We start from the raw sequence: 26,107 nt of genomic DNA, 5'->3' as shown, positions 1-26,107 counted from the left end.
CGGTTTGAAACAGTTATTTTATTTCAGTTTGCAACCGGTTAAATAATAGTACGGGCTCTACACAACGATGTGTATCGCCAGCATAAAACCAGAGGGTTCAGTCCCAAAATAATACTACAAGACTAACACACAACACAGACACGGTCACTTCTCCTGACAGTGAGTGCTCTTAGTGCTGATGCGGTGCAAGGCAATAATAGTGAGGGTGGTGCAGTCTAGTCCGGGCTTGATGCTGGCCTGTAGCGACAGCTTCCGGTTTGTGTTAGCTGTCTAACAATGACAAACAAACAAAACACTTAACACTCACGATATGTTTCGTAATGGTCAGTTTCCTTTACCGGTTCTTTCGATAACCATAACAAAGGAACAGATTACATCGTCACATCCCCTGTTATACCCTTAGTCATGCCCCCTGCGATAGCTAGTTCAATCACATCTCCTCCAATCCATGACTGACACATCGCATACTGCATTAGGGCGACTGACCCTGGAATAAACTGCCAGACCATCCAGTACGAGGCACTCTGTTCCTGTTATATAGCGCCCTCACAAATCGGAAGGGAGATTGTTGACTAGGATTCATTCGCTCTCTGTCACAATCTGGCATTTTTTCTCTTGTGGAATGGTCAGTTAACTCCTGAATCATTAACCAACTGGATTTATGAAGAGTTTAATTTAACACAACAAAACTTTCAGTAGCCAGCGTGGACACAAGCAGGACTTTAATTTGTATATTCATGGGCGTAATGTTAAAAAACTCAATAAGTTCGTTTTTGAATTCATCTTGTACATTAAGACAATAAATATTTATGATTTTTCTCTGTAGAGCAGTTCCCAGAATACATTGAGACACATACTTTACTTTTAAATTGATTTTATTTCACATGCCTCAGAAAACCGCTATATTTTACAAATCCGTTATATTCATTGTTTTGAAGGTTTAAAACAACACAACTAAAATATTAATCAGGAGACTGTTTTCTAACAGAACACTAGTGGACTGAGTATGAGTGGATTGAATACATGCACATTGGATAAAAAGCAGATAAAATAAGTCTGGTACACAGTTCCGGCAATAAAATAAGTCCCTTGGCTCCCTAGTGGCACAGCCGGTAAAGCCACTCTGCCTTGAGTGCAGGATGCATCCTATAGCTTAGAGATCGCCAGTTCGAATCCAAGCTATGCCACTGCCGTCCGTGGACAGGAGTTCTCAGGGGGCGGCACACAATTGGCTAAGCGTTGCCCATGCAGGATAGGGGTTAGGACAGCTGGGGAATCCTTGGCTCACTGCACACCAGCGACCCCTGTGGCTGGCCGGGCGCCTGCAGGGTGGCCTGTATGCAATTCAGAACTGCGTGGCTGCATGGCGGGCTTGCACAGTGAAAAAAAAGGCTCTCCCGAGTTAGTTCGGGGGTTTCAGCAATGAGCCAGGTTGAATAATAATTGGACATTCCAAAATAGGGAGAAACTTGGAAAAAATCATAATAATAATTGTTCTAAAAAATAAGATTGGTGAGTACCGGCAGAATTTCACCCCTGTCCAAAAGTAATGTTATAATACCACAGGACAAAATGTACTCACAATTGGCGAAAATAACACAGGACCTCTATAACCTGTTCAACATTACTAGAGTATACTACTTGTATAAGGAATTTTAAATCTTAAAGCATTCCATTAGATTACATGTATAAAAGGAAACTAACCCATGGTGTTTTTTTGTCTTTTTTGTAGTCTGCATGGAGGTATTATGCCACCAACTCCAGCAGAAATGACCTTATTGCCACCTGGAGATTTTATGAGACCATCATATCACTACCCTGTTTCAGGCATGTAAAACTGCAGTGACTTGTACATTTGTATTATAATTTATGTTGCATTCATTTATTTTTATTCCTTCTTTTTATGTTTTCTATTTTATTTTTCACATTTATATTTATTTTTCTCATGTATCTTGTGATAGTCAGTCTGCATGGTCTCATTATGCTGCTGCTAAGAATTCAGTTTCCATAGAAACATGGATGCCACCTTTGACTGGATATTCATAATAAAGGTAAAAAGGATCACGCCTGCTATATTGTGTATTTTATTTCCATTACTGGTATATGCATTATTTCAGTTTGTTATCAAGTATGATGTTTTTTCAAAGCATTCATTCTGTGTCTGTGCAGGGTGCATAATTTAGACATCCTTATCTACTAGAACACCATTGTCACACATTTGTATTGCTTCCATTTACTACATGTGTCCTTCAAGTTATCACAATCTAACATTAATATAAAATATAAAAATATAGTTTTATTTCAGTGTTTTTTCATACTTAAAATATCTCACACTTATACTGCACATGTGTAATAAGTCATATTATAAAAGAAACTGTTACTAATAATGTTTTGTTTATTTTTATGTTTAAAGAAAGGATCAACTTGAAGGAGTTTCCAGGTATGTTTGTATTTAATGGGGGTGTCAGCATATTTCACTAACCAATGACTAATGTACCAGTACATAGAATTCAAGAAAGCCCCCTTTATAGGGCCATGTTCAAAAGATAATTAGTGATGAATGCTACAGTTTGAATAATTTTGTTTATTCAGGGGATGGGGCAGACCATTGGTCCATTTCACATGACGTTACCTAATGAATTGTTCCTAAGTAATGGTATAATAATTTGTTTAATTACCTTAGTTATAGCTCTGACCTTAACCCTAAATCATATTAACAGGTATGATCGTGAAATTGAGAAAATTATAGCTAAGTACAACAATTACCTCTGTCCAGCTATTGCCCCATTAATATACAGTCAGTGCCGGTGCTAGGATTTACTGGGCCCTGGTGCAAGACTGTGAAGTAGACCCCCCCCCCCCCCACGCACAAAAAAAGAAAAGAAAAAACCGTACAAACAAATGCATTCGTTACAGCTCATAAGTGAAAACAGCATTCTATGGACACACTTAACAAATTAATATCCCAAAAGCATGTCATTTTTTTAAATTCTGAATTTTGACCATCCGTTAGTTAAGGCAGAATTTCGTGAGGCAGACAGACTCCGACATGTTCAGCTTGTTTGAAACAGGAACAGGTTTTAGCCTTTTCGCTAAATCATTTTGTTCCATTTCTGTTCTAGCATCATGGCTGGCAGCGATTTGGGGATGCCGTTTGTGCATTGTGATTATTTTTTTTTAGACAGAAAGTTCCAAGCAGTAGTTACATCATATGTAATAAAATGAAACATTAATATTATGGGTCAAATATATAGAAAAAAGCTTGGTAAACAGTACAGACCATCGGTAATCGAGGCTACATATATTGCATTTCGAAATCCAACATTTTTATGATCTGTAGTTTCTTTGATTACATTATGTTAAATAAAACATCTAAATTAAGTTATTCTATTTTTTTATGTCTTAATCCAAAAAAAAAAAATGTAGGTGATGCAAAACTTTTGGCCATAGCTGTACCTGCGGGGCTCCACCATGTTTCACCGTGTGGAACTGTTGCTCAAACAGACCGAGCTGTTAGGTTGAACAAGCAGAACACGTTCCATGGCAGGAAGGTGGAACGGTCTCGCCAAATCAGATTGTCCAGTTTTGTTCGGTCTGTTCGGGCTCACGTAATTACGCCTTTACTATCACATCTCGCAGCAGAGCAATCACATGACCTTATCATTGACCTATTGCCAGAAAGCTTGCTCTGCATCCCGTCTTCAGATAGACAACCTGTCAGCTGTGATTAGCGCATTTGTGTTTTGATTGACAGTCTGCCAATACCACCTTGCTACTGAATGCAGATGAGACATTGTTATCTGGGATAGTTTTCTTGGATATATCTGCTGCTTTTGATACTATTGACCATAAAATCCTTCTTGATCGCCTTGAAAAATATATTGGCATCATTGGCACAGTACTCTCTTGATTGCTGTCTTATTTAACCTATCAACGTCAATCTGTGTCCTTTGGAGGATCACATTCGGCCGATATTCCTGTAGGTTCCAGGGTTCCTCAGGGCTCTGTCCTCGGTCCTTTGCTTTTTAATTTGTATATGCTTCCACTGGGCAATGTGATTAGACAACATTGGTTTGATTTAGAGTTTTTTTTTTTTTTTTAAATTTAGTCGTTGCCAATTTTTTATCCCGGTTTTCTCCCCAATTTAGTATGCCCAATTATTATCTGTATCCTTGGCTCACCGCTTGCAACCCCCCCGCCGACGCGGGAAACGGCAACTGGAACACGCGTCCTCCAAAACGTGCTCCTGCCAAGCCGTCATTTTTCGCACTGCGGATCCACAGCGATGCCTCCAGACCTATAGTGCCGGAGGAAAACACAGATCTGGCGGCTCCACTGCAGAACCACAGGCGCCCTATCGGCCACAGGGGTTGCTAATGCACGGTGAGCCATGGATTCCCCTGCCGACCTAAGCCCTCTCTACCCGGGTGGCGCTCGGCCAATTGTGCACCGCCCCCTAGGAACTCTTGGTCATGGTCGGCTGTGACATAGCCTGGATTTGAACTTGCGATCTCCAGGCTATAGAGCACATCCTGCACTCCGCACGGAGCGTCTTTACTGGATGCGCCACTCGGGAGCCCCTGATTTCCACTCTTATGCCGATGACACCCAGATTTACTTTAAAATAAGTTTTGATGATCCAACCATAAGCTCTAGACTGTCGACTTGCCTTGATAAAATAGGGGCTTGGATATCTGAATGTTTTTTGCAGCTAAATGCAAATAAAAGTGAATTGCTATTGATTGGCTCTAAAACAGTAGTAAACAAAACTTCACTATTACTGATCCTAAGCAGTCGCCCTATCAGCTCTTCACAAACTGTGAAAAGTCTTGGAGTTTTGTTGGATTCCACCCTTAGCTTCCAGTCTCATGTCTCAACTGTAGTTAAATCTGCTTATTATCATCTGCAGAACATTGCTCAAGTCTGTTCGTATCTTGCTGAATTTTAATTCATTCATTTGTTTCGTCCTGTTTGGACTATTGTAATACCCTCCTGGCTGGTCTGCCCTGTAAGCACCAGTCGCTTATAGCATGTATAGAATGCAGCAGCACATATTCTGATAGGAACAAAAAGATCTGAACACATTACACCAGTTCTTGCCCGGTTACATTGGCTTCCAGTAAAATGTAGTCATCTTCAAAATATTGTTAATGACATTTAGGGCTGTTTCTGGAAATGGCCCTACTTACATTAATGACATTCTTATACCCCATGTCCCTGGACGCCAGTTGAGATCAGCAGATGCTGGACTTCTGGTGTCTACAGTGGTCAAGTGTTGGTGACCTTTAGTCATTATTAATGCTGGGACAAATATCCGAATAATCGAACGAACATTTTTTGACATGTATTCGGATACAAAAATCAGATGTTTGTATTCGCTACAAATTACAAAAATGCCTTGCGCTTTTATCGTCTCATCAGAATTTACGAGACCGTTTCAAAAAATGGCAAATGAAAAAGAGCTCTGTGTGATATGTGAGATAAATAAATATATATATATTGTGACAAAGTGAACTATAAAATATATGGGAAAGTGGTGGACGGTGTGTATATTGGTCCAAGAGTGAAGAGAAGCCTGTATCCTCTCCATTGAATTCGGGTTACATAAGTAAGTTGTAGTCTTTGACTGCCAATGTCACAAAGACTACAATTCCCAGAGCTCCACAGGGGTGACCATTTTGAGACAAGGGTTTTCACCTGTCTCCAATTAGGCAGCCATAAAAGAGCATGGTTTTTTTCAAACGTGAGTGTGTGCAAAGGGTATGACATGCAGAGAGACCGATACATACTGGAAACAGATTAAAGGTTGGTGTTCTACCTAGGGGAAAACAATTGCTGCCTAGTTAAAGTGTTCTGTTTGGTCAGTAAACAGCTTAGCTGTCTGACTTATAGAAAGGGGTAGTTAAAAGATAATTAAAAGGTTTAGTTAGTGCTCTTAATAAAGAGCTAGGTTTTGTTTGTTTTTTTTGTTTACATTGTTGATATTTGATTTGTGTGACTCTGGATAAAGAGAACACGGTAATAAACATACAGGCACCGCCCTGTTTACAATAAAATACTGTTGTCCAGTGTGCTTGGTTCCGAAAGACTGTGTTCAAGACCCGGAAGAACCGTGACAAAACACCCCAGTCTGTCACATGTGGTGGAGAATGCGGGCAGCATTAGAAAATTAAAAAAATAAATAAAGTCTGTGAAGCGGAACACAACAGCTTGCAACCAAGGAGACAGTAGTGCAGGGGCTCTTACAAGTCGCTTCAGCGCAACAAGAAGCAACACGGGTCCAACAGGCAGCACAACAAGAAGCAACACGACTCCAACAGGAGACCAACCGGATCCAACAGGACACAAATCAGTTACTGCGAGAGGAACAGTTGAGAGCTCTGCAAAAAGACATACAGAACTTGGCAGAGCGAATCAATGAGTTGGCCAACAGGGTTTTGCCTAGCCCTCAACCCATACGTGCTAGTCACTGGTTACAGAAAATGACTAGTAACGATGATGTTGAGGCTTATTTGAAAACCTTCGAGCGCACTGCCGAAAGAGAGAAGTGGCCCACTGACCAGTGGGCTGGACTAGTCGCTCCTTTACTTGCTGGGGATGCCCAAAAAGCGTATTTTGACCTGGAACGAGATGAGGCTGCCGACTACGGCAAACTAAAGGCAGAGATCCTTGCCCGACTTGGCGTCACTACGGCGGTTCGGGCTCAAAACTTCCATGGCTGGAAGTACCGGGAGGATAAAGCACCCAGGTCCCAAATGTTCGACCTCATTCATCTAGCCAGGAAATGGCTCCAACCTGAGGCTTTAACCAACGGTCAGATAGTGGAGCGAGTTGTGATGGATAGGTACCTACGAGGATTGCCACCAGGTCTGCGCAAGTGGGTTGGTCAGGGAGACCCATCTAACGGAGATCAGCTAGTTGCGCTGGTCGAACGCTACATTGCAGCAGGAGCGCTACTTCAACCAACTGGACCGGAACGTTCCCCGATCCCGAAAACCCGGAACTACAGTGGAACTGGTAAGACTGTTCCTGGGGAAAGGGGAACCGAAGAGCAGACTAGGTCTGTGAAGGGACATTTTGAGAGTGGGGTATCTGAGGGTAAACATGACCCAGGGCTTAAACAAAAGGGTTTTGAAAGGTTTAAAGTTCAGTCATTTAGTAGGCCCTTAAGGTGTTTTAGGTGCTCTGAATATGGTCATATAGCGGCCAACTGTCCTGGAAATGAGGAGCCTATGCAGTGTAACATGGGGGAACAACCTAATAACAGCTCTCTATATACCTGTACTATAGTTTCTGTAGCACCGGGGAACCCAAAGGGGGAGAAACACATGTGCCCAGTGGTTATAGAGGGGATTAAGGGTAAAGCATTACTCGATTCAGGAAGCATGGTAACTCTGGTGTCCGCGCAATTAGTGGACCCGCATAAATTAGATAAGGACCAGGACCTTAATATTACTTGCATACACGGCGATACGTGCCACTACCCAACTTATAGGCATTACAACGAGTGCTGGGTCGCTTAAATATAGAATGGGAGTAGTACCGATGTTGCCGTATCAAGTAATATTGGGTCGGGACTTTCCCAATTTTACTAAACTATGGGAGAAACAGGTTGCATTAGATGAACCCGATAAAACTGAGGTGGCAGGAAGAGAGCCACAGAGTAACGGCCCAGAACCCTTACTTCCAGTTTTAGAGAGTGACATTGTTACAGAGTGTAAACCAGAGTTCCCAATGGACGTAATGATAGGAGAGGAAGTGGATCACGAGGGTCCTAGCCTCTCTGGTAATGGCCCAGACCCAGAACAAAACTTACTCGATTTGGGAACAAATGCAGAAAATTTCGGGACCGCCCAATTACGCGATCCCACTTTAGGTTCTGTCAGGGAGAATATAATGGTGGTAAATGAGGTTCAAACAAATCCTGAGATTCCTCTGACCTATCCTCACTTTTCTATGCAGAATGATTTGTTGTATCGTGTAGATAAGAAGGGGGAAGAGATTGTGGAGCAGCTAATTGTGCCCCAGAAGTTCAGGAGGGTGGTACTAGATTTAGCCCATGGACATCCCTTAGGGGGGCATTTAGGGGTGGAGAAAACCACAGAATGTATCGTTCGCAGGTTTTACTGGCTTGGGATACATGCTGATATAGCCCGACACTGTACCTCCTGTCCCGAATGCCAGCGTACAGCCCCTTTTAAAACATTTCGCAGCCCATTAGTGCCATTGCCAATAATAGAGACTCCGTTTGAACGCATAGCCATGGATTTAGTAGGCCCCCTAAACAAGTCAGCCCGCGGACATCAGCATATTCTGGTTATCCTAGATTATGCTACGAGATATCCGGAGGCTATTCCTCTCCGTAATACTTCAGCTAAAGGTATTGCCAAGGAGTTGTTTGTGGTGTTTAGCAGGGTAGGAATCCCAAAAGAGATACTTACGGACCAGGGCACTCCTTTCATGTCTCGGGTTACTAAGGAACTGTGTAAATTACTGAAAATTAGACACCTGAGAACCTCTGTCTACCATCCCCAAACGGATGGGTTAGTGGAGCGCTTCAACAAGACCCTTAAATCAATGCTACGGAAGGTAATTGATAGGGAAGGTAAAAACTGGGATTTCTTGCTGCCTTACTTAATGTTCGCTGTACGAGAAGTGCCCCAAGCCTCTACAGGATTTTCACCTTTTGAGCTTTTATATGGCAGACATCCCCGGGGCCTTCTGGACATAGCGAAAGAGGTCTGGGAGCAAGAACCCACCCCGTATCGTAGCATTATTGAAAATGTCTCTCAGATGCAGGACCGAATAGCTGCTGTAATACCCATTGTGAAGGAGCATATGCGGCAGGCTCAAGCCCAGCAGAGGCACAGTTATAACCGACAGGCAAGGGTCAGGGTTTTTCAGCCCGGAGACAGGGTTCTGGTATTAGTTCCGACCATAGAGAGTAAATTTTTGGCTACCTGGCATGGCCCATATGAGATCATAGAAAAGGTTGGTGAGTTAAATTACAAAGTGAGACAGCCGGGGAGAAGAAAGGTGGAGCAAATATACCATGTCAACCTCTTAAAAGCATGGAGAGACAGGGAAGGTCTGTTGGCTATGAACGATAATGCATTTGTAGAATCTAAAGAAGTTCAGCCTGAGCCACAGGTTAAAATAGCAGATACTTTATCGGAGACCCAGAAGCAGGAGGTACGAAATTTTGTAGGAAGAAATAGGGATGTGTTCTCCGCCATACCTGGCAGAACCGACATCGTACACCACAAAATATTGACCAAACCAGGAGAGAAAATAAAAGTAAAACCTTACAGAATACCTGAGGCAAGAAGGGAAGCCATTAAAGAGGAAGTAAAGAAAATGCTTAAGCTTGGGGTGATTGAGGAATCACATAGCGAATGGTCCTCACCTATATTGCTAGTTCCAAAACCTGATGGGACACTTCACTTTTGTAATGATTATAGGAAGCTGAATGAAGTGTCCAAATTTGATGCTTACCCGATGCCTAGAGTTGATGAGTTGATTGAGAGATTGGGACCAGCTCGTTATTTAACAACCATCGACTTAACAAAAGGATATTGGCAGGTCCCTCTAACTAGCGAAGCCAAAGAAAAGACAGCATTTTCCACACCCGAGGGCTTATTCCAGTACACAGTACTGCCTTTTGGTTTGCATGGGGCTCCTGCTACATTTCAGCGCATGATGGATAGGGTCTTAAGGCCACATCGGGAATATGCAGCCGCGTATTTAGATGACGTGGTAATATACAGTAGTGACTGGGACACCCACTTGGTGAGAGTACAAGCAGTACTTAATTCTATAAAAAGTGCTGGTTTAACTGCTAACCCCACTAAGTGCACAATAGGGCTGGAGGAAGCAAAATATTTGGGGTTTAATGTGGGAAGGGGCGTTGTAAAACCACAAATTGATAAACTGGAGGCAATAGAAAAATGGCCACGGCCAGTGGGAAAAAACAGATTAGGGCATTCTTAGGACTAACCGGTTACTACAGGAGGTTCATTCCTGACTTTGCTACAATAGCCGCACCCCTCACAGATCTTACCAAAGGCGGGAAAAACCTAATGGTAAAGTGGAATGCAGAAGCGGAGGCTGCCTTTCAGAGGTTGAAAGCGGCTCTGTGCACGCAGCCAGTATTAGTTACGCCAAATTTTGATAAAGAATTCATGGTACAGACAGATGCTTCTGAATTAGGGATAGGGGCAGTGCTTTCCCAACAGGTCCAGGGTGAGGAGCACCCTGTAATGTTTTTAAGTAGGAAACTCTCTCCACAAGAGAAGAACTACGCTATAGTGGAAAAAGAATGTTTAGCAATTAAATGGAAGCACTTAAATATTACTTACTGGGCAGACGTTTTAAACTAATTACTGACCATGCTCCCTTAACTTGGATGAAGAACAATAAAGAGAAGAATGCTAGGGTAACCAGGTGGTTTTTAAGCCTACAGGCATTCAATTTTACAATTGAACACAGGGCTGGCCTTTTGCAAGGCAATGTGGATGGGTTATCACGTGTTCACTGTTTGTTCACCAAGGTCGCTCGTACCAGTAGGTCTGAGCTGGGGGGGAGGATGTGTGACAAAGTGAACTATAAAATATATGGGAAAGTGGTGGACGGTGTGTATATTGGTCCAAGAGTGAAGAGAAGCCTGTATCCTCTCCATTGAATTCGGGTTACATAAGTAAGTTGTAGTCTTTGACTGCCAATGTCACAAAGACTACAATTCCCAGAGCTCCACAGGGGTGACCATTTTGAGACAAGGGTTTTCACCTGTCTCCAATTAGGCAGCCATAAAAGAGCATGTTTTTTTTCAAACGCGAGTGTGTGCAAAGGGTATGACATGCAGAGAGACCGATACATACTGGAAACAGATTAAAGGTTGGTGTTCTACCTAGGGGAAAACAATTGCTGCCTAGTTAAAGTGTTCTGTTTGGTCAGTAAACAGTTTAGCTGTCTAACTTATAGAAAGGGGTAGTTAAAAGATAATTAAAAGGTTTAGTTAGTGCTCTTAATAAAGAGCTAGGTTTTGTTTGGTTTTTTTGTTTACGTTGTTGATATTTGATTTGTGTGACTCTGGATAAAGAGAACACGGTAATAAACATACAGGCACCGCCCTGTTTACAATAAAATACTGTTGTCCAGTGTGCTTGGTTCCGAAAGACTGTGTTCAAGACCCGGAAGAACCGTGACAAAACACCCCAGTCTGTCACAATATATATATATAAACAAAAAATGAACACAGCAGCTCTTGAACCTCTATTTAAAAATTTTAGACAGCAAAAGTGATCTCTATGGAAAGCCATCTGGGACAAAAATGCGTTGTGCTGCTTTAGAGCGAGCCAGAATCTCATGGGACAGAAAAAAGGCAACCATGTCATTCTGAAATGTCTCGCTTAAACAGTACCCAACTTCCTGAAAATGTTGTGTAGTGATATTTATATAGACTGTATATATTATATTCACTTTACAACGCCATTTCCACGTGTGTTTTATTTGAAGTGTTTAAACCTAAATTTTAGTTTACGTTTGCTTGTTCAGCTACAAAAAAGCACAAGTAAACCTCATGTTATTACTTTATGAAAATGTGTCGATGGCCACTGTTTACTGTGAAGAAACGGCGATGGCAAGGAATGAAAAAAGGACAAAATAAATAAAATGCGTTGTCAACTTTATGTACTATTTATTTCAGGAATAAACAAAACAACATTTAACTTGAACTGCTATTTGACATCCTTTGTTTTGTAGTTAATTCACTGGGGTAAAGTAAGGCCTACACAACTTATTCTTTACTCCTGGGATATTTTTCTATTTTAACATGTTACATATTGTAAGGTCTTGCTGTAAAATAAAGGCACACACACCGGGGCCACGGCCACGCCCCCTGCCCCTACTGCTGCTATGCTGTCTCTGCCTGCTTTCAGAGCAATATAATGGCTTTTATTACTTTTTGAAAAACGAACGAATATCAGAACAAATATTTAAATTATAAGAGACTATGCAAACATGAAAATCATGTGATCGTCCCAGCACTAGTCATTATGCACCCACGTTGTGGAATGCTCTCCCTTTCGAAATTTGTAATGCTGATTTATTAAATACATTTAAATCTAAACTTAAAACGCATTTTTACACAAAGGCCTATTTGTAGACTGGGATGGTCTATCTAAATGCAATGTAATATTGTAATATTCCAAGCCTTTGGCTTGGAAGCCTAATAATAATAATAATAATAATAATAATAATAATAATAATAATAATAATAATAATAACAATAACTAGATGGTAACTTTACAAGTAGGGGCTTGCTTTATTGGGAAAGTGGTCAAAAGTCACATTGTTTACTAATTGTCTCATGCTTAGAATGTGCTATAATTTGAAATTTCTCAAAGTTCTTTGACAGTTAATTAAACAGTGGGAAGTAACCTACTAAAACAGCTGTGCCTCTTGATTGTTTTGATGCCTCATTCCTGTTTTGATTTCATATTTGAATAGCTGAGAAGTAGAGGAAGATTTCATTTGCTCTAAGTATTTGTCTAACTTGTTGGGAAAGTGGTCAAAATTTCAGTTGTTTATAAAAAGTTAGAGAAAATGTAGTTGATGCGGTTACTAAAACAGCTGTACCTCTTGATTGGTAAAAGTTATTTCAGTTTTGATTTCAGATTTGAATAGCAGAGAAGTAGAGGAAGATTCCATATACTCTTTTTGTCTTACTTGTTGGGAAAGTGGTCAAAGTAGCTGATTTGTGTCAAAACATACATCGTTTACAGTAAATAGAATGTTGGCAGTCTGGGAGTTTTGAAACAATGGGGAGCTTTAGAATGTTGAAAAAAGTCCCATTAAAGTGAATGAAGATGGACAAAACAAGGACAAAAATCTTAACTACTTCAACACCATGACGTACGCACGTACGTCAATTGAAAACCCACTTACCGTACCATGCCGTACCTGCGTACGTCAAGTTTCCCATTCTATTCAATGAGCGGTTTCTAGCGTTTCAGGTTTCATTCTCTAAAGCAGTGCTAGTACTGTGGAATGTGCAATGATAGTTGGGGGAGGGTCAGGTGACATTTTTTTCCAATGTAGCGATTGCAATCTAACTGTGGGCGTTTAGAAGGCTGAGATATATTGCAGAAAGCCATTCAGCTTTTACAAGTATACAGCTCTGGAAAAAAATAAGAGACCACTGCAGAATTATCCGTTTCTCTGGTTTTACTATTTATAGGTATGTGTTTGGGTAAAATGAACATTTTTGTTTTATTCTATAAACTACTGACAACATTTCTTCCAAATTCCAAATAAAAATATTGTCATTTAGAGCATTTATTTGCAGAAAATGACAACTGGTCAAAATAACAAAAAAGATGCAGTGTTGTCAGACCTCGAATAATGCAAAGAAAATAAGTTCATATTCATTTTTAAACAACACAATACTAATGTTTTAACTTAGGAAGAGTTCAGAAATCAATATTTGGTGGAATAACCCTGATTTTCAAGCACAGCTTTCATGCGTCTTGGCATGCTCTCCACCAGTCTTTCACATTGATGTTGGGTGACTTTATGCCACTCCTGGCGCAAAAATTCAAGCAGCTCGGCTTTGTTTGATGGCTTGTGACCATCCATCTTCCTCTTGATCACATTCCAGAGGTTTTCAATGGGGTTCAGGTCTGGAGATTGGGCTGGCCATGACAGGGTCTTGATCTGGTGGTCCTCCATCCACACCTTGATTGACCTGGCTGTGTGGCATGGAGCATTGTCCTGCTGGAAAAACCAATCCTCAGAGTTGGGGAACATTGTCAGAGCAGAAGGAAGCAAGTTTTCTTCCAGGACAACCTTGTACTTGGCTTGATTCATGCCAAAGCTGCCCGATTCCAGCCTTGCTGAAGCACCCCCAGATCATCACCGATCCTCCACCACATTTCACAGTGGGTGCGAGACACTGTGGCTTGTAGGCCTCTCCAGGTCTCCGTCTAACCATTAGACGACCAGGTGTTGGGCAAAGCTGAAAATTTGACTCATCTGGAGGGTTCTTCAGCAAGGCAGATTTGTCTTTGTGAAGGACGCATGAATCAAGCCAAGTACAAGGCTGAGGCTTTAATCAGTTCATACATCAGGAAATGGTTGGGAGTGCTATGCTGCCCCAGCAGAGTGGGACTTTATGGTAAAGGAATACTGCAGCTACCAGTCTCCGCTCTAACTGAGGAGTTTAAGTGCGCCAAGGTCAGACTGGAAATGACATTAGTAGAGTCACGCGACAAATGCGTAAGGGAGGCAGCACCTGTGTTGAAAACTGGAAGAAAGTGGGCGGCAAAGAAAGCTGTGGAAGATGCAAAGGCTGCCCTTCGAATTGGTGATATCATGGGGCAAGTTCAGCATGGAAGAGGGGGTCTTGGTCTCAGTTCAGCTCCTCCTACATGGCACAAGGCAGCCCCAGCTCAAAGCTGGTAGTCAACGAGGTGCAAAAGCAGGAGGAGAGGATGAGGTGTATAAAGGCCATTTCCCAGGCCAAGCAGGGAGAATGGATGAGATGGGAGAGTGTGGAACAACGCAAGATTTGCTGGCAAGACCTATGGTCAATGGAACAGAGTAGTATCAGTTTCCTCATCAGGTCAACATATGATGTTCTCCCATCACCACATAACCTAAACCTCTGGGTAGGAGAGGATCCCTCATGTCCTTTGTGTTCATCACCTGCAACATTAAGGCACATTTTGACAGGATGTAAGGTGGCTCTTAGCCAAGGACGGTTTACTTGGCGCCATGACCAGGTGCTGCGATGTTTGGCCTTAGCATTGGAAGACAAGCGTAACATGACCAATAAGTTGCCACCTGTTCCATCAAAACATTACACACAAAAGACAACATTCCTCCGCCCAGGAGAGCAACCACCAAGAAAAGGTGTTAAAACCAATCCTCGCCCAGGACAACTGGAAGCTGCTAGAGACTGGAAAATGCTGGCAGATGTTGGTCAACGGCTTATTTTTCCACCTGAAACTGCCACCACTAACCTTCGACCAGATATTGTCTTGTGGTCTGGATCAGCACGCCTTGTTCACCTGGTAGAGTTAACAGTGCCATGGGAGGATGCTGTAGATGAGGCGTATGAGAGGAAGAAACTGCGGTATGCTCAACTAGCCACTGAAGCGGAACAGCGAGGATGGAGAGTCCGGGTTTAGGATTTGTGGCACACTCTACAACCCGGTTTCTCAGAGACGTCGGATTCAGTGGCCAAGAGTTGCATCGCACAGTGAAGAACTTATCTGAAGCAGCAGAGAGGAGCAGCAACTGGCTGTGGTTGAGACGGAAAGATTCTATCTGGGGATCTCAAGCACAATAGAAAGAAAGAAACACTGATGTACAGGTAAGTAAGTTGGGCTGAGTTGAGTGGGGGACGGAGGGGGGTGATGCTGAGACGCCAGAATCACCGTCGAGCCCTCTTGAGGTGTCGTGGGCTAGTCGACGAAACACTGAGGATGGAAGGTGCCCACTTGAAGACCCCAGAGATGTACCCTACTTAGCTCAATCCAGACGGTTGTCATGCTGATGCGCTGGGAGGCCGCACTGTGGTTGATCCCCGGAGCCAGCATCGCAGCCGTTGTGTGTGCTGATGCGCCAGGGAGGCAAAATAAGCTGATCCCTGGAGCCAGCATTACACTTCAGCCATTAACACCAGACAGAAGGATATCTACATCATCATATGGAAGGAAACGTAAATGGAGGGAGACACATATGGATCACATTAGTTTACTGTAAAGCTACGTCTTAGTTGGTGCTTATCTTGGCGAGAGCCGAGTTCTAACATCTACTCTCGTGTAATGGAAATCATTATATATATATATATATATATATTTAAACAGATCATTGTAATCAAATCTCATTAACCTTAATGGGATCTGCAATGTTTTAATATTCTATAAAATATCCATTCATTACATAAAAATCCCATTAAAAAAATAACATGAATTTCTGAGAATCTTGTCTCATGTGTTTTATTCTAAAATATTAATATAAATGTTAATTTCTTAGCTCATTAAATAATTTCAATTATAAATTATTCTCCTACTGTAGAGGTTTTTCTACATGAAAAATAATAACTCAGCTTGCAAAGATAAGAATTTCTAAAAACATCCTTTACTAAATTGAGCACTGTTAAGATGTTTCTTTAATAAGAACAATATATTCTTAAAACATATAGAAATGAAATCTTTGTAAACTCTGAGAAATTGTGACAGGAATTAAAAGTGTATGTGTGAACTTCAACAGGAACAGCAATCGTATCCAGAAAGAAAAGCAAACGGCAGAGTTTGTATATTTCTGGGGAAGTAAACAGAAAAACAGGATTATATTATATGTTAATTTTTACATTCACTTTATGTCATTTGTGACTTTAAAACTGAGATCTATGTTTTCTAATGTAGTTCTGAAAATGAAAAACTTGGGAACATGGTTTAGTTCACACTTCCTATAAATAAAAATTGATTCACAAGCTCACAGCTTTTTTTTGCACATTTTCTTCTCATTATCCTTACCCTTTCATACCCTAATCCCCTTCTTTGTGTTAAAGTGATCCCAGGGAGATAGAATATCATGTTGTCTCTGCTTGGTTGGTGGAACTTCACTGAAAGGCTATCTGGTGCTGGGTTTAATCTTACCGTGGCCTTGCATAATGACACCTTGTCATCAGCCTTCAAAGTATAATGAAATGACCTTTTAACCTCTAATAACATACAATTGTTGAGTTCAGTAACAGTTTATGTAGAGCCTTGCTAACCGAACCGAGCCCAATGTAGTTTGTATATTATGGTTCGGGCTTGGGTTGTGTTGGGTCAGTGTGTTATCAGTGAGTGGATTATGCCGTTTTTAATTTTAAGTGAGTATTTTTCCTCTGTGTGCAAGTGCTTCCTAAAACTCACTTCCTGCTTCATGATTTTTGAAAAAGTACTCGCCGTGCACCATTGAGGTTCGCCTGTCTTAATATCATCTCACAAACCCGCTTATTCGTTTTGTGCAGCCTGTCAAATGCTGCGTGGGCGGGCTTTACTAAGTAACCACAGGATATAATTAATGTCCAGAGCAACTAACAGCCGATAATCATCTCGGCTGATAAACTGACATTTTGTGCAGCCTGTCAAATGCTGCGTGGGCGGTCTTAACATAATTTTTAACACAGTCAATCTTATTCAAATGCACAAAAAAAAAAAAAAAACACCAAGTGCAATGCCTAAATCACAGTGCTCATCATGCCTTTTTTAGATAATGACACAAACTGTTTCGTTCCAGTTAATGATACAAAATGTATTTGTCGTATATGCATTTGTTTAAATGTAAACACTGCTCTTTAATTCACCATTGGTTTTCTTTCTTTTTTTCTCGCACTCGTAATGTGCTGTCATAGGCAAACGTGAAACTCGGCTTAAAGCATGACCTGCTTTATATCACAAATTATTCCTGCATGGCAATCATGATATAAAGCCGGTTCATCTGTATATAGGCTCACGGAGTAAAAAAATAAATAAAAAATATATCAACAGGAGAATGTGTAGCAGTGGAATGTGGAAAAAATTATGACATTGTTGTATTAAGCGATAATAAAAGTCCATGTGGCTTTGTACAATGCAAATCTTGCAAAATATTACTGAAATATGACAGCAAAAAGACGGGGAATTCTCTGCAGTGGCACACTGAAAGTGATGTATTCGTCCTGTAGCTGTTTTAAAAGCCATAGCTGTGGTGTAGTATTTGTTGTTGAACGTTAATTTAGTGGTTTGATATGATATAGGCTTGTCCAAAATGAGTATGCAAATTTGCAAGAGCATCTTCTGTGTGGCTATTTATGGTAACAAAGTTTTGAAGAAGCTTGTTGTTGTCTTCTTTTAAATCATGCAGTGTTGGATTACTAGGAAGGAAGTAAATGAGATATGATTAATTGAGAGCGTTTTTTTTCTTTATTTATTTGCGTTTTAACTGGAATCCAGGAATACTCTACACTGAAGGTACTTAGTTTCAATAGCGTATGTTTGGAATATATTTGTGGAGATGGTCGGTCGGGTATGAAAATATTTCAAAGGTCTCTGGCTTGGGTCGGGTTTGGATCGGGTTTTAAATTTAGGCCCGAGCAGACCTCTAAGTTTAAGTGTATTGCATACCCCTGGGAACTAGATTTTATAAAGGGCTGCATCAAGCACATCATTTCCAGAAAAATTTCACAATTTCATCATTTGGCTTCATAACCCAGTTGTAAATTGATCTAAACAGCAGGATCTGGTGCTACTTGATTATTAAAATAGGTGGCTTTGTGTAACAACACCTGACAACGTTGGTACATGGAAACACCATAGGCTTACAGTGAATATCGGTAGGTTGAGTTGAATATGTTCTGACTGTGGTGACATATACAACTCATGGACTGGCAAAGGTTAACCTGGATAAATCAGTTCAGGGTTTGACAAAATTGTGGTGTAACATAGTTTAAATATATAAGAACCATTTTTTTTATTTAGAGTGCCCATTTATTTAACCCCCAATTTTCTCCCCAATTTAGAATGTCCAATTGATTTTAGTTTAATAACTTTAACTCCTCCCAGTTGAATGGGCGTGAACAATCAATTGACATCAGAGCATAACGCCAAACCATGTGCAGTTTAGATTTTGCCTCTCTTACCCGTGGTAGCGCCAGAGCCAATGCGATGCCCCCTGCAGAATCCCCAACGAAAACTTTACACAGCCAGGCCGCTCCCCTGACTGTTTGACACTCTGCACACCACGCAGCTATGCTTTTACCAGGTGAGCCACACAGGGACCCATATTTAAGAACTATTGAGACAAAAGGGAAAATGGGTAAATAACATTTATTTTGCAGCCAGAAAATGAGTCTCCTGGAGCGTGTTCGCCTATCTAACCCACGGACGGCAACTATCAAGGGAAAGCTGTTCACACCTCTGAATGCAGATGCCATCGCAGAGAGCCCAACTAAGGAGTCAAAGGCAGGGACTTTCAGTAACAGAGAGAGATTCCGAACTGCCTTTCGTATGAAAGCTTATGCTTTTAGACAGAGTTCAGAAGGTAAATTTTATGTGCCATATATTCTCAATTACTTTAATGGATTTAATGGATCAATTTTCAAAGTTTACTGAGTATAGCATTGTAAAGCCATCTCAAAGTGTAGTGTGCCTAGTAAAATCATAGCAACATGTAAGAAAGTATAGTGAGAAGCCGGCAAACAAGTTCAATCCCAAAAAGTACTGAAAAGAATGGTCAGCCGTGGTGAAGCATGGTAAATGTCCATTTGCTGTATGCATGGACAACATGGTGAGAGGAAAAATAAATGTGTATATTTAGATGTTAAATATGTTTTTTTCAAATGTTTAGTTAAAGTTGTATTTGATTGTGGAAAGAGCTATAGTTTATGAATGAAAGAGGAATTTTAATTTGGATCTTTAGCTTTAGAGTTTTAAAAAGGTTTGTCAAATAATAATTGAGTGCTGGATGGAATGAAATTGTGGATCATTTAAATGAGTCACAAAATGTTTTTGAATTCATAACATTTCAGGTTAACTGGGGTTCTTATTTGTTGTCTCTGCTTTAAGTCTACAGCTATGGCCAAAAGCTTTGCATCACCTAGAATTTTAGGATTGAGACATACCTTTTTTTTGTTTTTTTTTTAACTATATGAACTTTATTTAACATCAAGTAGTCAAAGAAACTACAATATTATATTGCAAAAGTCTACCGGAAGTCATAATAGTAGTACAGTATTTCATGTTAGATTTCAAAATATCACATTTTTCAATTTTTGTTAGTTTTTTGTTAAGTATATGGAAAACTTCAAATCAATATGTAATTCCATATGTTAATGTAACATTATTCAGCAGGTGTCATTCGATTTTATGAAGCAAAATTAGTTAATTCATAGGCCGATGCAAAACATTTGGCCATAGCTGTATATGTACCAGTGTATTTGCTGGTAAGTAAACTTTGACAATCTGTATTGATAGGTGCTAAGATGTTATTGAAGAGTAAATCTTTCACAGCTACCGAAGACTAGTGGAATTATCTATAGTGAAAGTATCACTTAATTAATAGTTATTATGGATGCCAAGTGCTGACATAAATATTGTGGAGTAGTATTAACCTGTGAAGAATTAAAGATTCCCTGATTCCACAAAATTGACTGCCCAAACGCAATAGTGTTCTTGTCATGAACAGATACTTAAATTGAAAAGCCATTCACATTTAATCATTTTAAAGAAATATTGAAATATTACAATCATGATCTCTCCCCAGATGCTGGAGCTCTGGCAGACCCAGGGTCTGAAGACAAGGGCTACCCCAGCGACCTATTACTGGAAGAGATGATACCTACGCTGAAAACAGTTATCAGGGCTGTTAGGTAGGTCAGGTACTGTTTTGTGTATTTATTCAGCATTGATCATGTATTTGCAGCTAAGACATCGGACGGATGCAATAAGATCGTACTTTTCATGGTCATGTTTCAATCTGAGCGAGAGTTTGGAATTGGAACACACGTCATTGTTTCTAAAATATCCAGCTTATATCTAAACCCCCAGGACTTGTTTGTAACAAACAATAATAACTCAACTTTACTGTAAAATTTACTTTTTCCTAAAACAAGACATACATGTGCTGGCCATTGCTGTTATATCCTTCATGGATTAAAATCCTGAATATATATATATATATATATATATATATATATATATATATATATATATATATATATATTCAACATAAAGTTTTCACTTGTTTGTTCTCCAGTATATATGTGCCAACTTTAGAAGAGTCTTCAAAATATTGCCATTTTTGTTCCCAATCTTCTGCATTTATTCCCACAGAATCATGAACTTTCTTTTGAACAAAAGGAAATTCAAGGAGACACTGAGGCCTTATGACGTAAAGGATGTGATAGAACAGTACTCAGCAGGGCATATTGATATGCTTTCCAGAATTAAATACCTCCAAACAAGGTAAAACCAGCTTCCAGAAAGTTGACAACAAAAACATTGTATACCTTGTGTTGCATTAGCATTAATGTCTGAAGTAGCTGTGTTTACCTGATAACCTGACATTTAAGTATCTGGAGATAATGACCACTGCACAGGCTATTAATACAATTATAAACTGTTAATAATTTGGACTGGATTGAATTTATGCTTTTTTAAAAATTCCATTTGCATTTTTTCTTTCAGAATAGATATGATTTTGTCTCCAGGACCCCCTTCTACTCCAAAACATAAGAAGGCTCAAAAGGGATCTTTTTCATACCCCTCCCAACAATCTCCTAGGTTTGGCTCATTCTTTGCATTCAGTTTTGTTGCACACTATTTTTTGTTGTTGCTGTATGGTATCTTATTCTGTGTTACATATTAAGACATACAAATTATTTTTCAACCATTAGATACTGAATGTAAATCATAATTGTATTCACATTTGCATTAATTTAATGTATAACATTTTAAGGTAAAATAACACAGGAATACATGTTTCGAACTGTGGCAGGATAAATGGGCTTCACCCAAGTCACAGAGATGATCCATTGTTTTTTCTCAATGATACTGTATACAGTCTGTGAGCCTGCCTGCTTGTCTGTCTGACAATCCCCAGTCCATCTTCCTTTTTATGTTTATTACTATAAATCATTGTGGCGATTTCACATTCTAGTAACAATACTTGTTATAAATTGTTAAGAGTGGATTTGATAATGTTTTTTTTTTTATTTCTTTCAACAGAAATGACCCATATTTACTCAAAGGACCAGTGCCAGAGGCTGAAGACCAAAGCATGATGGGAAGATTTGTGAAAGTTGAAAGACAGGTAAGCTGTGTTCACACTGGGTCCATTTAGAGGGTTTGGTCTGCACTTGGTACGTTTGGTGTAATGTGTGAACAACAAAGTACGCTTGGGAAACGAACCGTACCGATTCCACCTGAAAAGTTTGGTTCGCTTGCTAAATCTCAATGTGAACAATTGCTGGACTCCTTTTGCACATAGGAAACAAACTATATAAGGTAACCTAACTCAGGAGTAAACATTTTGTGTGTAGTATAGCTCATATTCTGAGGAAACAAATAGAAAAAATATATATATATATATGTCTCGGGGAACCACATTAGCCATAATTTTTTGTCCTGGTCGGAAACAGTAAAACTGTTAAATCATGTATATAAAAAAGATGTATAAGTACCAAACTGCATCAGTGTGCTCAGCAAGTTAACAGCAGAGTCATTTATTAGGTTGTATTAGGTAAAATAAAATAAAGCATTTGTTTAATAATTGTGTTTATGTGTATATTACACATTTAAATGGTAACACATTGACTCAACAGTGAATGCATCGGTACCTGAGATGGCTCACGTTTGCCACGTGTGATCGTGGGCAACGCCCCTATTGTCAGCGTTAGATTTTATGATTTCCATTACACGAGAGTAGATGTTAAAACTTCATGCTGATTTGAACTCAGTTCTCGCCAAGATAAGCACCAACTAAGACGTAGTTGGTGCTTATGTGGGACTAATGTGAGGTCCAAAAGAACTTTACTCTTAACAAATTGATTTATGAAAGGTTTCATTTGTTTAATTGTATCATCGATAGCACCATGATGCGTTGTTAGTATGTGGTGAATAAACTTGAGTTCTGGGAGGAAAACGTACACAATTGAAAGTCGCAGATGTTTCTTTTTTAGCTATTAAACAAATTAGTTTCACTTTTGTTGAATAGAAAAAATAAGTCTTTTTCATGGGTTAGAAAATAAATGGGAGTTACTGTTTAAATTTACATACAATGTTGTCACACTGATTTGTAAATGTATGCAATAACACCTGTTTCTTTAAATGTCTGATATGCAGGTTTTCAACACTTTGCTCCATTTCTGATGGCAAAATTAAATTTTAATTACCATGGAACTACCACCTTGAAGTAGAAATACACAAGTATTGTTTTTGATTTAAACACTTCAGACTGTGTTTTGGAGAGGGAAATATCTTCATGCGAGGTGTGGTCGATATGACATCATCGGACACACACTACAGTTCAGGGGCTATGCGCGCACATTCAGAACCAAACCCAGTTTAGGTCTGTGCTCAGGTGTAAATGGGTGACTCAAATGATAAGAATCTTTTAATTTGATCGACTCTAAGCCAGCTCAGGTCTGAGTTGTAAGTGTAACTAGCAACCATGCTATTAAAAACTGGAGCAATGCTTTTTTTTTATAAGTATAAAAGAATAAAAGAATAAGTGGGCTACCGAGTGGTGCATCCGGTAAATGCGCTCCACGTGGAGTGCAGGATGCGCTCTATAGCCTGGACGTCGCCGGTTCGAGTCCAGGCTATTCCACAGCCGACCGTGGATGGGAGCTCCCAGGGGGCGGAGTACAATTGGCCAAGCGTCGCCCGGGGGGGAGGGAGGGAGGGTTAGGTCCGCCAGGGTGTCTTAGGCTCACCGCACACCAGCGAACCCCTGTAGTCTGGCCGGGCGCCTGCGGGCTTGCCTGTAAGCTGCCCGAGAACTGCGTTGTCCTCCGACACTGTAGCTCTTGGGTGGCTGCATGGTGAGTCCGCAATGTGAAAAAAAGCGGTCGGCTGACGGCACACACTTCGGAAGACAGCATGTGTTCGTCTTCGCCCTCCTGAGTCAGCGCAGGGGTGGTAGCGGTGAGCTGAGCCTAAAAAATAATTGGCCATTCCAAATTGGGAGAAAATAATAAAAAATCATTGACAACGACTAAATTAAAAAAAAAGAATAAATCGTTATCTAACACTTGGTGATTAAATAGTTTAAAACAGTTGCAGTTTGTACCATACTAATTTTGATATGAATAGAAATGATACAATGCCATAAAGAACCCTGTCCAAAATCCAAAACACCACAACAAAAATCCTTGTCATATTGGGTCAAAACCTAGTGAAACCAACAGCAATTCTCTATGTATCATATCAAAGGCAACCTATTACTTTAGATACTTAAGTGTAGTGTACTTGTGAATCAACTAGTCACTAACCACACAGTAGATCTTGTTTAGCAGCAGCCTTGTCGTGACCTTTCACACCATCTGGCACTGAATGTAATTATGCCTAGAATGAACATTTTTTTTAATTTAAATTAATTTTACATTAACTATTTGAATATCTTTTCCATCATATCTAAAGTACAGTTTTATCAATCAAGGGGATTATTTAAACATATTATATATGTATCTGCTGTGTGATGCCTTCTTAAGAAGAGATTCCTCAAAAAGGTTTGGGCTTTTTGTCAGGAAGCTGTTCAACTCCCATATACTTCTTAATAAAAAGCATGTAACTTATAACAATTTTTAAAGAATATTATAGTGTAAAGAGTAAAGGCTGTGGCAGACATATGCGTCATTTAAACACGGTCAAGTAATTTGGTGGTGTGACTTGATTTTGGAATATGTATTGGTGGCCACTGTGTTTACGCTGCCAACATGCTGCTTTTGTTATGTTATGTCCATTTTTGTTTCCAGATTGAACATATGGAGAAAAAACTTGACTTCTTAGTGGATATGCATATGCAGCATATGGACCAACTGCAGGAAGAACCATGCAGACACCATTTTCCAAAAGAGACTTCAGGCCAACAAAGCCCGACAGAGGACAAAGAGGACAACAGGTACACAGAGATAAAAAAGGTATTTTTCAGCTACACTGAACCTTGTTCTCGTATGTCTTACCAAATCCCAGTCAGCAAGGTGACTCCATATAGTTTCTTCAGGAACGATCCAAGGTGCACCAGCTTTTCAGCATCCTTGACAATGGACAGGTCAGGCTGCATGAGGCTGTCACCTCCCCCTGTACCATCCTACACTGAACGCCCCAGTGTTTTGCCCATCAGTACACTGGTGGACTCCAGAAATAGCCTGCAATATGAAAGGGAGCAGCAACCCCCCTTCATGGATTGCCCATCGCCACGGCAGGGCTGGACCTTGATGCGGGACACAGATACCCCGCTGTCACTTCTTTCAGTCAATCACGAGGAACTGGAGCGCTCACCCAGTGGCTTCAGCATCTCCCAAGAGAAAGATGATTTGACTTTTAGCCCCAACGGTGGGGGGTCGAGTTGGATGAAAGAAAAACGATACTTAGCAGAAGGTGAGACAGACACTGACACTGATCCTTTCACACCAAATGGGACTCTTCCTTTGTCATCGACAGGGGAAGGATTTCCTGACGCAGTATGGACCAACTACAGTTCTGGAATTTAGCTGGGTACGGAGCAAGGAAGATTTTGAGTAGGGAGTCAAAAATAGATTTCTTTAATGTAAAGTATACACACTTTGTATATTTCACCTCATGAAGAAATAAAATAATTAACCCAAAGCTTTATTGCTGCAGAGCAACAGGCGCCGCATGTAATGCATGCAAATCTAGTGATAGACACTGCAAAGTCAAAATATATACAAAAAAAGCTATGACATTTCATATCAGTAAAAAGAAACTTCAGTTGTTTGTGCATGGTTTGCATGGAGCTACACCATATAAAATGACTGAACCAAATGTTATGAGCTTTATTGTATAGTACATGTGTGGCTTTGATTCCAGTTTCATGTGCCAGGAATTAAGCAGATTAATTTAATTTAATTTATTTATTTCTTGAATAAGGTGCAACAAGGTATAGAGGTGTGAAGACAGCCCAACCTCAATTCATGTGTGTGCAGTTCTGCAGGGGTGTGGAATTTTTGAAAAACAAAAAATGCTTGATAGATCTACTTGCCATTTACAGTATATGCTGGTATTTGCATAGTCTATAAATGTATCTATATGGGTGAATGCTGAATTTCAGAAAAAAAAGAGTACTGTACATACTAGTTTGACTTAAACTTACTTGCTAGTTAGGATGAACACAAACACATTTCATACTTTAATTATTATTTTGCCGTTCCATCTGCATGTTTACATTTAGACACATGATAGCACTTATGGATAAACTTATATGAAGAGAGATTATTTGTAAAACAAATTTGCAACACAGCATCATGTAAAATGTCCTAATGCCTTCACAGAACTGATACAGCTAATATTTGCCATTCAATATTGTTGACAATAATATGGTAATCATTTTATGT

The 26,107-nt window shown here is 40.1% G+C and overlaps 1 protein-coding gene across 1 annotated transcript in view; it reads left to right on the top strand.

Annotated features, from left to right (window-relative positions):
• LOC117400040 (potassium voltage-gated channel subfamily KQT member 3) overlaps positions 1-26,107 on the top strand; it is a 197,444-nt gene that overhangs the window by 168,927 nt on the left and 2,410 nt on the right. Inside the window, exons 8-15 of the mRNA XM_033999488.3 lie at positions 1,733-1,827; positions 2,414-2,440; positions 18,872-19,074; positions 20,296-20,401; positions 20,865-20,996; positions 21,219-21,314; positions 21,759-21,843; positions 24,509-26,107. The exon at positions 24,509-26,107 is cut by the window's right edge and continues 2,410 nt beyond it. Of these exons, the coding sequence (XP_033855379.3) occupies positions 1,733-1,827; positions 2,414-2,440; positions 18,872-19,074; positions 20,296-20,401; positions 20,865-20,996; positions 21,219-21,314; positions 21,759-21,843; positions 24,509-25,246 (1,482 nt within the window). The 3' untranslated portion in view covers positions 25,247-26,107. The remainder of the gene's footprint in view (positions 1-1,732; positions 1,828-2,413; positions 2,441-18,871; positions 19,075-20,295; positions 20,402-20,864; positions 20,997-21,218; positions 21,315-21,758; positions 21,844-24,508) is intronic.

This window comes from Acipenser ruthenus, chromosome 4 (assembly GCF_902713425.1).
Source record: "Acipenser ruthenus chromosome 4, fAciRut3.2 maternal haplotype, whole genome shotgun sequence".
Taxonomy (NCBI): Eukaryota; Metazoa; Chordata; class Actinopteri; order Acipenseriformes; family Acipenseridae; genus Acipenser; species Acipenser ruthenus.
This window is presented reverse-complemented; position numbering and strand designations above follow the sequence as displayed.